Raw genomic sequence first — 12,781 nt, 5'->3', positions numbered from 1 at the left:
TTACAAAAGTGGACTGTACCATCGAAGTGCTAGGTGTGTACTCTAAGTTTTCCTAATGTGTTGTGATTTATATGTCAGTAATGGGACGCATGGTATGGCTGTTTATCGTTTTAAAGTTAAAGCGAAATGATGTCATGTAAATATTTACCAAAAGTGCAAAATTGATGGATTTGTGGACCCCTTGCGCTTGGTTGCGTCCACCATTCTCCGCAGTCTGCAGTGGATATGGCGTCACTAAAAAAGTGTAGGAGTCGAGAAACTTCATCTATGTAAATAACGCCAAGTAGAAAACTGTGTGTGAGGTTCTAAGTAGCGATACACAGTGCATAGCTATTTATATATATTTATCAGACACCGTATTTCTTGACTATGCCACGGAAAAAGCCATTTAGCAACAAACAGAAGAAGAAGCAGCTCCAGGTCAAACGCGAGAGAAAAAGAGGTAACTCAATTTGACCGTTAGCATGCTAGCATTAGCACTTAGCTCCATGACTAAATTCTGTGAAGTATTAACGTGTTTGTGTTCCTGCGTTGTGTAAACAGTGTTGCTAGATTCAGTTAGAACATTATACCATTTATGTAACCTGTGTAACCTGTATTAATATAAGCTCAGCGATGGACTGTAACTTGCCGTCGAAGTTGACTAGTACAACTGTGCGCACGAGCTAACCTGTTTGCTACAAAAGCGTTAAATAATTAATGTTTCCCCTGTTGACATAAACAATACCATATAAGCTGTAAAACTAAGCAGAGGCGTGTGTCAGGTTACTGTCAATAGTTCAGCCTGTAAACAGTAATGACAGGACTGAAACACCTCCATGTGCTTGATGTCTGTTCCTTGTACGTTACGCCCATAAGATCACATATTTGATTTATTTTGTGTGCGTCTTTGCGGATATATAACAGATTTAGATAAACTTTAGATGAGCTTAGTCAAATACCCCTGATTAAGGTTTTACATTTCAAGGACACATTGGGATCGTCGTTGTTGTTGTCTTTAGGTCTGTTCATGCCCACTTACACCACGATGAAAAGTATTTATCATACTTTGTATTCAATGTAAACACTAAACCCTTGTATGGTATTCGGGTCAAATTGACCCTTTTCAAATTTTTAAAAGAAGAAAAATGGTACAAGTATACATTTTTTTCTACCTGAAACTCAATGGCCTTAGCTTATTTTCTGTGATAAAGGCGTGCAAACAAAAAAAAGTTTTGAGCACACATGGTACGGTACCCCACACATTTGCATCTTTTATATGGTGCACAGAGAAACACATAATGTTAAATTATTATCATCAAAGCACAGAGAAGCTGTTTGTTCTCACTTACTTCTTTAGATGTTATTCCATAACATTGTAAAAATCAAACATTTTCTCGCACTATATGCTATATACTTTCTCGTACTATCCTCTAAATCACAGTACAGTCTTCCCCCATCAGTAATACCAAAAGATTTAGCTGCCAGAGGGCTTTGGAACTCATATTTGAAGCGAGTCCGGCACATAGCAATGTGGAAGAGGAAGATGTCTCCGAATATGAGGATAATTTAGATGTCAATTCAGAGTGCTCTGATTCTGAAAGTGAATTTGAAGATGGCCTTGCACCACAAGGAGCACCACAGGTGGCCGCTGGAGCAGCCAAAGAGCCAGCCACTGAAGGAGCCTCACAGACATATTTGTCTAAGAATGAACAAATTGCATGGTCTTCATCCCCAGTAACCCGCTCGGTTGCTAACCTAGTACGGATGGTACCGGGGCCACACGATTTGCAGTGACTCATGTTCATGATATCATGTCATCCTTTGAGCTGCTGATTCCTGACTCAGTTCAGAAAATTATTCTGGATATGACTCATCTTGAGGGAAGATGTGTTTTTGGTAAAGAGATGGACATCACGCATCTGCATGCCTACTTTGGCATCCTCATCCTTGCTGGTGTCGACAGGTCAAGAGGGGAGTCGACTGAAAGTCTGTGGGATGCTGAGACAAGGAGAGCAATTTTTAGAGCCACAATGTCTCTGAAGAGCTTCCATGTATTTTCCAAGATAAGCATAATTTATGACATCCAAGTCTTGAGTATAGTGGATTTTTAACATCGATTATAACCTTATGACAAGAAGAGTAGTCACGCTTCCATTGTTAATTGTGTTCTAGTAGAGACTGATTGTGTTCATGTATGTTATCTCAGTTGTTTGGAATTGAGATAAAGACCATATATTTTAATCTTTTATGAATAAGATTTTATGTTAGAATTGTTTTTAAAGCCCCAAATATGTCCCAGGTCAATTTGACCCGAGGGACACCAGAGGAGAGAGGTTAAGCAAGTGATGTCTTCTCACATGTTTATCCACGCAAACACCTAAAAGCATGCTTTTACTGGCGGGTAGTTAGTTAGTGAGACCTTTTGTTGTTATTTGTGTATGTTTTACATGTCACAATAGTTGAAATGATCCACACTGGGATGTACGTGGTTTAATTGATTCATGTTACCATTATATGTATAGGATGTACAATTTAATGAGACATAGTTCATGTAATTTTTATGTAAATCTTACATGTAGGTATGTCTGGAACCTATTTGATGGTACTGCTCTCATTTTGACCAGGATTATCTTTTAAAAAAAGTAATTTTCAATCTCTTAAGACTCTTTCTGGTATAGTAAAGATCAAATGATCACAGAGGTCACAATATTTCTATGTTTTCTCAGCCAGTTTAAGTTGGAAAATGCAGTCCTGATATCACTTCCTGATGTGCGCTGTGATTTCTCGCCTTCGCTTTCAGGTGACGCAGGTTCTGGTCCGAGCAGCCGCAATGCAAGTGTGGAGCGAGGAGGAGGAGAGCGCCAGTCAGACACCTCAGATAGTGAGACCACTGACGTTAGAAGAATAAATCAGCAGCCTTCCAGCAGAGAAGGTAGACATGACCCTAACAGGTGAGTTGTCACTATAAGTTCTTATGCTCACTTAATTAAAGAGTCCATACTATGCTCATTTACAGAATCTACTAGAAGAGGTTCACATGCTTTAATGCTTGAATAACTCACTGTATTTTCTCATATTGTGCTTTGCTGCAGCACCTCTTGTCACCTACTGTTTGAAACACACTCTTCTACTTCCTGTCTCTTAGAGACTCCCCTCCCAAAAGGTGAAGTCTCCTGTAATTGTCCAACTTATTGTTAGAAAAATGGCTGAATGTGAGGCAGCTGTACGTTCTTAGCTTTGTGTGGCAAGTTATCCACCAGGCATCAATGACACAAATGTGTGTCGTCATGACGTTAATTAGTACCCGAAGAAAAGCCTGGACCACAAACAAGGCATTTCAGACACCATATTTACTCGTTGGGAGACCTCCTTTTGGTCTGGACATTGGGCTTTGAAACTTCACAGACTTGTACATGTACCAAAAATGATGTAACACACCAGGAAGGAAAAAATAAGAATACAGCTCTTTAGTCATCTGCTTTGATAGGTTTATATATTTTTTTTCCCTGTTGTCTCTCATTTGAAATTGATAGAAATTGCGTGCTGTACCTGTAACATCACATAGCACAATTTTGGAAATATTTGATGATACTTACTTGAGCTTTGTATCTAAACAAGAGGGTAATGAGATAAAGATTCCAGTTTTCACCACAATGTTTTTGTGATTTAATTTTAAAAAAGTGTCCCTGATCTGTTTTTCTAGTTAACCACTCTGTGCGTTGCCCATGACAACATCTATTATCATTAATTAGCATTGTATGCAAGTTTACATGCAGATTGATTGATCCAAAAAAAAGACAGTCTCTTTGGTAATTTACATGCCACATAGCGGTGGCTCAGTTCTGTGTTCTGGTTACACACATCAAACCAGAGTTGCAGAATCAGCTGAGTTTGTTAACATCGTTTCTTAGAGTGGCGAGTTCCATGATGCCATCTTGCCCTTACACACATAACCCATTTCTCCTCTTTTATCACCTCTCTTGCCTGCTCAGAGGGATATTGGTAGCGGATCAACTTTGACTCGCCCCATGCCACCTTCGTACTTTCATATGTGACACAGCTGCACAACGAAGGCGCATTAGTCCCTGCTTGACAGCCATATGTTCAAAATGCATGTACAAGTTTATTAACACCTTCCCTCTGCTCTTTTTCAGGTTTCGACTGCACTTTGAGAAAGAAAGTAAAGAGGAGGTGGAGAGGAGGAAGAAGCTAGCCATGGATACAGTGCTGCAACCAGTTTCAGATAAAGAACTTGAGGTCGACATCAATGACATCTACCCCTCAGAGAAAGGTCAGGTGCTTCATGATACTCCTCTCATGGCAATGCTGCAGTCAGCCACACAGGTGAGCAGACTGGGCTAATGTAATGGGTCATTGCTTGACATGCTGAAACTTGATTATGCACCTCCAGGTCTTGGCTTCCCGCTACGACCATCGTGGACTTATGAGATGTCACGAGAGAGCCTGCTGAGGAAAGAGGAGAAGTCGTACAGAGATTACCTGGAGGATTTGCACTCAAGAAACCCACCTGGCTCTCTAAGCCACTTTGAGCACAATCTTGAGGTAACGCAGTTACAGGATAATACTGCTAAAGATTTCTTTATGAGTAAAGAGTAGAGTATTGGGCGGTCTTTGACCTGGAGAATCCTGTTATGTCAAATTTCACTCTACTATTTACTATTTACTATTTACCCAGAAGTTCTTACACTCTAGGTCAGATTTCACCAATTGCCTGTTGAACTGGGATTAGTCCATTTAAGCCCCTTTTAGGCTTGCACTTTCTTCTCTGGGGGCAACTGAATGGGTCTTCTTCATGCCTGAATGAGCACTTGGGTGCTTTTCCATAAAAAGTACAGACAGCAATCTTTTTAGGTTTGACCGAGCAACATTTGTGGATCGCTTGTAACGGTACGATTATTAACACTCTGCAGCTACATTAACAGACAGGTATATACAAAAAGGGATGGGTCTTAATTTGATCCTGAAACAGATCCTGACTTTAAATGAATGACACAGTTTTCCTTTTCCATTATTTTTTGTACTAACAGCACCTCAGCACATTGATTGAGAGACGGTGAAGTAAAGATATTAGCAGCAACTTTGCTCATTACCTCAAGTGCAATAAAACCTTTGCAGAACCCCTCCCCCCAAAAAACTCAACTCACAACTGCTTGCATCCATCGCAGGTGTGTTTTACATGCAGCACAATTGTAAGTTAAATTTGAATCGTTACAATGTTGTAGGAGAAAACTCACTTTTCATGGTGTTTGTTATATATCTCACTCGATGTACTGCTCAGTCTTGGGCAAATCAGAAACGATGCAGGTGCTCTTTGACTATATATTGACTTAAAGCGACGGAAATCTGAAAGACAGAAAGCCCTCTTTTTAACAAATCAATGAAGCCATTAACGTTATATATCCCATGCCTGAAAAGGGCCTTAGTGGCATTCCTCACTAATGCTCCTTTTCCACTGCAGAGGAGCTCAGTATTCAGCCACAGAACCATTCTTATTATGCGATAACCCTTCTTTTTGGTGGCAGAACAAAATCTGACACTTCTTTCTGTTCTAAATCAGTATTCAGAAATCCTGTTAAGCCCATTGACATCAGATAACAGCATGAGGTAATGCTGCTTCTTAATGAGTTCGCCTGTAAAGTGATGATTACCCAGCAGGCTTGACTTGCCACTCTCGTCTTAAAGACATCGAGTGTATTACTCCAGGAAATACCAGAAACTGATGATTTCATTCCTTTAGGTTGGATCACGGAGAGATCGGAAAGAATTTCAGGACACATAATATGCATGTATAATATCTGCTCTTCTCTTTTGGGGAAAGCACCATCATATATCATCGGTATGCTGTGTTATTGTTCAGTTTTGTTCAGATTTTTCCCAAAAGTAAAAATCCTGCAGATGATTTGATTTCAGAGCATGGGGTGAGCTCAGGAGACGCATCTCGGCAGAAGCAGCGCCCGAGCAGCTGGTGGTGTAATAAGTACTTCTCAGTAATCTAGAGATGATAGCTTTTTAAGTTTGAACTGAGGATGAAATAGATGGAAAAGTAACACGTACATGAATAAGCTGCTCGACTGAATGAGCTTTTGGCCTATGTGAATGAATACGAGTTCAGTACTATTAAATACACCCTTTAGATTAAAGTGAATAATGAATATTAAACTATTACTTTGGGGCTCCAGACTGCGACCATTTTTGTTGCCAGTGTGATTTAACCAGTGGGGGGTACTAGTGGAACAGGCAACTATGCTCCCTGTCTCATCTCCCTTTCTAACCACATTATTCATCATGTGAAACATACGCCATGGAGCAAGAATTGGTGTGTGTGTGTGAGTGTGTGTGTGAGCCAGCGTGAGGCTGTGTCATCATCATAATGAAATGTGGTTAATGACGCTGCTCTCGACCTTACAAACAACGTCAAAATACCTGACGCTTTGGTGGCTTCGATGTTGTTTTAAGCAGTTGTTTACCAACTGATGTTTTCTGACCTGATATTATATGACCACCTGATATTTATCACCTGCTGCGTGTTTGGAAAAACAGAAGGAGCTTATGGGAAGAGTGTGGAAGCAGGTCTGTCTCCTATAGGCATCTGTACAGCCCAATAAAACACCAAATACTGCTTAAAAGTAATGGAGTTGAATCGATTCTGTATATATTTGTGTATGAATGATGCATAACTCCTCGCAGTGCTCCTTCTAGAGTATAATTTTTTCAGTGCCAAAACTGTTTTGGATGAAGCCTGCAGTGAAAGGGCCTCGAGTGCTGGTGTAACTAGTTATGGTGCTGAGTTGACGTCACAAGTTGCTCACGCAGTGACCGGTGCGTCAGGCATAAACAAGGCATTAGTCTGGAGCTCTGGAGCTTCAGTGTTTGTGATGTGACCCCTTGAGGGCAGCAGAAACAAGGTAACCTGGTGAACTTAGAAAACAGTTGCCCATTTATACTTCCAGCAGCACCAATGACACAATATCTCTCACTTGGAGTCATGTTTCATGCCTCAGTACATATTTTGGCCCCATATTTAGACTCTGTTTTTAGTCTTAACTGTACAAACAAGGGAACATCTGGCTTTTTAGCTGCTAAACACACCATTATGTTCGCTAACTGTCTGCTCTTTGATGCTGAACAGCTTCTGTACACTGAATTAGAGCTTTTTTTTTTTTTTTTTTGCTGAAAACAGCTGGCTCCTACAGCTAAAACTGATGAGTTTGTCACATAAACCCAAGCAGAGCTCTGTTATTTTGTTAACTCTGTGCAGGCTCAACACTTCATGCCACGTTGTTGGTTGAGATTTAGGCCTTAGCAACTTAAAAAAAAACCTTCTTTCAGGTCAGATTTTATTTCATATGCCTTCCACCACTGAACCTGACTAACTTACTGATTTATCTTTATTTCAGACATGGAGACAGTTGTGGAGAGTTTTGGAGATGTCAGATGTCATCCTGCTTATTGTTGACATCCGGCACCCGGTAGGTCAAACTTTAAAGAAAAAGCCTTCAGAATGAATTAGGCCACCAGGTGGAGACACTTGGTGCCATTTTATCTGTTTGTTTTCTTAGAATAACTGGGTTAGACTGTTTGGCTTCATGCATAATGGATGTCCAGAGGGTTACAAGACGAACACCAACATGGACAGATTGTACACCACTATTACTAATAATGATAGATGTATTCTCGGAGACAATAAGTTCAGGAAATGTAAAGAATATAAATGTGTTGCTTCTTCCACAAAGACATACTGACATTTTAGTCTGTGTGATTTTTGTAGAGGCCAAATTGAGTTTTATGAGAAGCTGACTGCAGTTACTGGAAGATCTTGTTTGCCAAAGAAATTAAGTGATTGTTCTTCTTATGGGAATGAATTAATTTCTCTGATCATCAGTTCAGTTTAACAGGCTTTTGTTTTCTTTCATTAAGGTCTCCTTTGATCTTATATGCTGTGATCCGGCTGATTAATGGGCAGGATTTTAACTTACTGCTGTGTTCAGTGTCTGTTGCTCAGACTTTAATTTCACAGTAATGACAAAACCCACTTTTTTAGCTTTGACACACTTTCAAAAGTTAAAAATGGCAGAACTCATTTTGTTCCTATTAATAATGACACGATCTAGTGATTTATTTGATGAACAGGCCATGATTATCATTCTAAGACAATGTGTCCCCTTGCAAACCATCCAGGTGCTGCAGTTTCCTCCGTCTCTTTACCATTACATCACTGGAGATTTACAGAAGCAGGTAATCCTGGTGTTGAACAAAGCTGACCTGTGTCCTCCCCCACTTGTGATCGCCTGGAAACACTACATGACGTCCCAGTTCCCCCACCTGCAAATAGTGTGCTTCACCTCCCACCCTGGACAACCCTACAGCACGGGTGAGGAGAGCGTGGGAGTTAACGGGGGAAACTAGTGGGTGACTAAATATACCCTGCTTTATAACTGCCTACAGCGCTTGTTATGATAATACTTTCTTTTCTTTTCGTAGTTCTCCAGAAAAGGAGGATGAGGAGGAAGGCCGATTGGAGTCACGCTGGAGGTCTCATAGATATCTTCAAAGCCTGTCAGGAAATCACTTCTGGGAGAGGTGGGAGAAAAAGCGTACATGTGCTCTTCATCTTTTCTGATTCTAATGCAGGCATTAAATTGTGATTAATGAGCAGCTCCACCTTCGTGCTCTTCCTCAAAATGTTACCTATCCTTTTATCTTCTCCTCAGTTGACCTGTCCAGCTGGGAGCAGAAGATTCAGAGAGACGCTGTTGCTGAGCGACTGGGTGGAGAGCGAACAGATGAGGGAGCTGAATCTGTGCTGGTGGAGCATCAAAGTGATAGTGCTATGGAGATGAGCAACCTGTCACAAGAGCTCTACAAAGATGGGGTTCTTACGTTGGGTTGCATAGGTAAGATTTAATCTCAGGAAGAATCTCTTAACATATCGACAAAGATGAATCCCACTCCAATGAACTTTATTACCATGGTGATCTTGATTCACTCGTTTTTCCAGGATTTCCAAATGTTGGTAAGTCGTCTGTTATAAACAGCCTAGTTGGGAGGAAGGTTGTGAGTGTGTCTCGAACCCCAGGCCACACCAAATACTTCCAGACCTACTACCTCACCCCGACAGTCAAACTCTGCGACTGCCCTGGACTGGTCTTCCCCTCTCGTGTCAATAAGCAGCTACAGGTACGGGCACACTTTTGCGTACTTGATTGCAGATGTGAATCAAACTCAATAGAAACCTAATTGTATTGAATAGCACACAAACACATCTGGGAAGACAGATTATCCATCTTATACTTCCACTTTTAAAAGGCAGTGGAAGATACGCAGGCTTTTTTTCTGTGATGACTTCTCAGCCTTTTTGAAATATGTTTGATTACTTTGTTTTTCACTTATTTTTTTTATAATCAAATGATTATTTTATTTTCCATAGATTCTGGCGGGTATTTACCCAGTGTCTCAGCTACAGGAGCCCTACACCTCAGTTGGTTATCTGTGTGAGAGGACCCCATTCCTCTCTGTGCTGAAGCTCAAACATCCCAGTTTACAAGAAAGTGAATCCCAGCAAGGACAGCAGGGCTCTGAAGAACCCAGGTGGACTGCCTGGGATGTGTGTGAGGGTAAGTCAGTATTTAATCCCCTTTCCTACATGAGATAACCTATATTAAGTCTTAAATAGCTGGTGGCTGTAGTTTCTCAGACAAAAGTATGGAACAGAAGCTGTTGACTTGGTGATATAGTGAGTATAAACAATAGCAGGATGGTGGATAAGCAATTGATTAAAAATAAAGCACAGTGGCTCTGAATTACAGAGGACTACACTATAATGGCTTTTGGCTGCTGAGACGTTTCTCATTAGTTGGAGCAGTTTATTGTGGGAATTAATCTTGTAATGGACAAGGATGGTAGTGGGCAGTAAACAAGTTTCATCCTTTAATTATGGTACCACCGTTTATTATCCCGTCCATGGCAGCTGTCATCAAAGTGCTCTTTCTGTCTTTACTTTCTTCAGCTTGGGCAGAAAGGAGAGGCTATAAAACAGCAAAAGCAGCTCGGAACGATGTTTACCGCTCAGCAAATAGTCTCCTACGGTTGGCAATTGATGGCAGATTATGTCTCTGCCTCAGACCCACCGGCTACAGCTGCCTGAGAGGTAAGTAAAGGCTCCTCCACATCTGCTCATTTCAGCTTCATTTGTATTTTAGTTAAAATTGGCAGGTGGGTGGAATTAATTTATTTGGGGGGATTATTTCTGGTCTACAGAGCACTGGGAAAATCACCCAGACTTGCCAGAGATTATGACTCTACAAGGAAGGGCAACAGAGGAGGAAGGAACAGGAGACAAGGAGGACGAAGACGATGGAGAGTCCAGCACAGAGCCAGAGGAAGAGAGAGACCGGGATGCAGATGATGATGAGGACGGAGATGATGAAGATGAAGGGTTTGGGCACCGGAGCCAGGATGAGAAGCCGCCGGGGTTCACTGTCAACATGTACAATGTACTCCGGGAAAATGAGTGTGCGTGAGATAACAGAGGGCAAGACGAGCAGAATAAACTAACTGTTCCTCCTTTTTTTCCTTCTTCCCCGTGCTCCTCACAAACCTTTCATTCCTCGTTTCTCCTAAACCTGCATTCCCTCTCATGTGTTCCTGCATCAACACTCCTCTAGTCATTATTCAGTGTACGTTAAGGAGATCAATTGTCATTCAGTCATGTAGTTTCCTTCCTCCTGTGACATCCAGAGCATATTTATCTATTCCATGCTGTGCCTCTGCTCTGCTTACTCAGCTCGATCTTCGCTGTCGCTTCTAGGAACAGGTTTGATTTGATCTTTTTTTTTTTAATTTTGCATGTAGTTCTCAGCGACAAATGAACAAAGTGATTTACCTGAGCCTGGAATAACCAACCAACTGGTTTTCAGTCTTTTCATCAGTAAGTGACCTCATAGCTGAGATGCCAAAGTTCAGGAAAGGATGACGAGACAAATCAGACGCACTGTTGATATGATGTCATTCACTAACGCAGCCTTTTGGCTCTCAGAGCAGCTGGAGATTTCAGAACTCTAAATCTTCTTTATAGACCATAACATTTGCTTAGTGTGTGTGGGGTGTGATGTGATATTGGAGACACTAGACCATACAACAAGAACTGATAAAACCAACATTTCACACACTGTTTTACAAATATTTCAAATCTATTAAAGAGTCATTTATCCCAACTTGATAGTGGTTTAGATGATATTGTGAATTTCAGAATATATTTTTGGATGGAGGGGGAAAAGTTACTGAATTTTCTTTTGCCAAGGGATGCTGTGTCAGACATGAGAGCTGTAGTGTTTTAACTACCGTAATTGTGCTTAGATAATGGTGGGGAGTTTCAGTATTTGGAGAAGGGTGTTGCCATACTCAATTCAGCATGTTGATATGCTAATGGCAGCACGTTGGAACTGATCCAGCACAATCTGCTTTCAAAATCAATTAAAGGGATACTTCAACATTTAAAAAAAATATATACTTTGCTCTCTGACCAAGATGTTTGTGTGTTTATCTGTAGTTTAGCATTAAAACAAAGACCAGAAGCAGCTAATGACTAAATCTATTTCTTTAAATCTGTACTAAAGCTTAGGTTTATAGGCAAGTTCTGTTCTGTTATTTATTGACCTGTGTGTGGGCAAACTCCTACAACCCATTGATCTTATTCTTGAATATTTTATACAGCTTAAGCAAATGAGAGAAAACTTTAGATTTTGAGATGTCGGTTGTCTTCTTTATAGCTCAAGGCTGATTTTTTTTCTTAGCATGAAGCTAACAAAGTAGCTGTGGCTGCACGGTAAACACACTCTCATCAAGGGACTAATCAAGCAAATTAAAAAAAGAAATGCAGGTTGTTCCTTTTAACCGGCCTCTACAGCTTCTATCTGTTGGTCATTGTAAGTAACATCACACTTCTTCCAGAATGATTTTCTATTGTTTAACCAGTCTCTTACTTGTTTCTCTGCGACGGTCACACATCTCAAATCCCGAGTGCTGTATTATTGCGTTGTGTACCTGATTGATGCGTTCACTGAGGGATCTGCTCAGCATGGTGCTGCGTTACTGGGTAACGCGTCGCACTGCAGCCACGAGTGGTCTACCATCGGTCCAATGAAAGCAGATACTAAACACTACCATACTGTTATAAACACAGCAGAGTTTTAGTTGTGTTTTGGTTTTTTTCAATCCTGGAAATGTTAAAAGCATCTCGAGAGCAAAAAAAGAATGTAAAAACTGGAGATGTGTTCAAGCGGTTTGCTGCATTCCTTATTTCATTCCTAGTATGCCTAATGTCGGATGACATGGCTGGACTGCTTTCTGCAATTAAAGAAGAAAACTATCAAGACCTCATCAAAGTGTGTTTCTTTTTTTTTTTTTAAACTTCTTACAGATATTTGCTTTCATCCAGATCTTTAAAGAACAAATGTCCTCCAGCTTCGCCCACACATGACTTTAAATGTTCTGACAAAACCTCAGAAGACGTTTGTGATCAAAGTGGGCGGGCTGGGTGGACTCAGGAGATGTGTTATTATTAATTAGATGTTTGTGCTGTGTAATCAATGTTGTCTCCTAATTTGTTTGGCGACATCATGAAGAGCTGCAGCACATCATTTGAAATGAAGACTTTCTGATGCAGACGATCGGCTGCGCTTTAGTCGGATCTAATCAAACTCCTCCAATATGACCTCAGAGGTAAATTTCCCGATAGATGAAAGTAAAACCAGACAACTTTAAATGAAATAGAATCTAC

At 40.7% G+C, this 12,781-nt stretch overlaps 1 protein-coding gene across 1 annotated transcript; it reads left to right on the top strand.

Annotated features, from left to right (window-relative positions):
- Positions 1–197: 197 nt before the first annotated feature.
- gnl1 (guanine nucleotide binding protein-like 1) lies at positions 198–12,374 on the top strand. The gene is made up of 12 exons (XM_072393979.1): positions 198–442; positions 2,783–2,933; positions 4,137–4,273; positions 4,394–4,545; positions 7,401–7,472; positions 8,182–8,374; positions 8,485–8,583; positions 8,715–8,897; positions 9,002–9,180; positions 9,431–9,617; positions 10,010–10,150; positions 10,261–12,374. The coding sequence occupies exons 1-12, from the start codon at positions 370–372 to the stop codon at positions 10,521–10,523; spliced, it is 1,830 nt and encodes a 609-aa protein (XP_072250080.1). The 5' UTR covers positions 198–369; the 3' UTR covers positions 10,524–12,374.
- Positions 12,375–12,781: the final 407 nt, after the last annotated feature.

This window comes from Leuresthes tenuis, unplaced genomic scaffold (assembly GCF_036924035.1).
Source record: "Leuresthes tenuis unplaced genomic scaffold, fLeuTen1.0.hap1 SCAF_10, whole genome shotgun sequence".
NCBI classification, from domain to species: Eukaryota; Metazoa; Chordata; class Actinopteri; order Atheriniformes; family Atherinopsidae; genus Leuresthes; species Leuresthes tenuis.
This window is presented reverse-complemented; position numbering and strand designations above follow the sequence as displayed.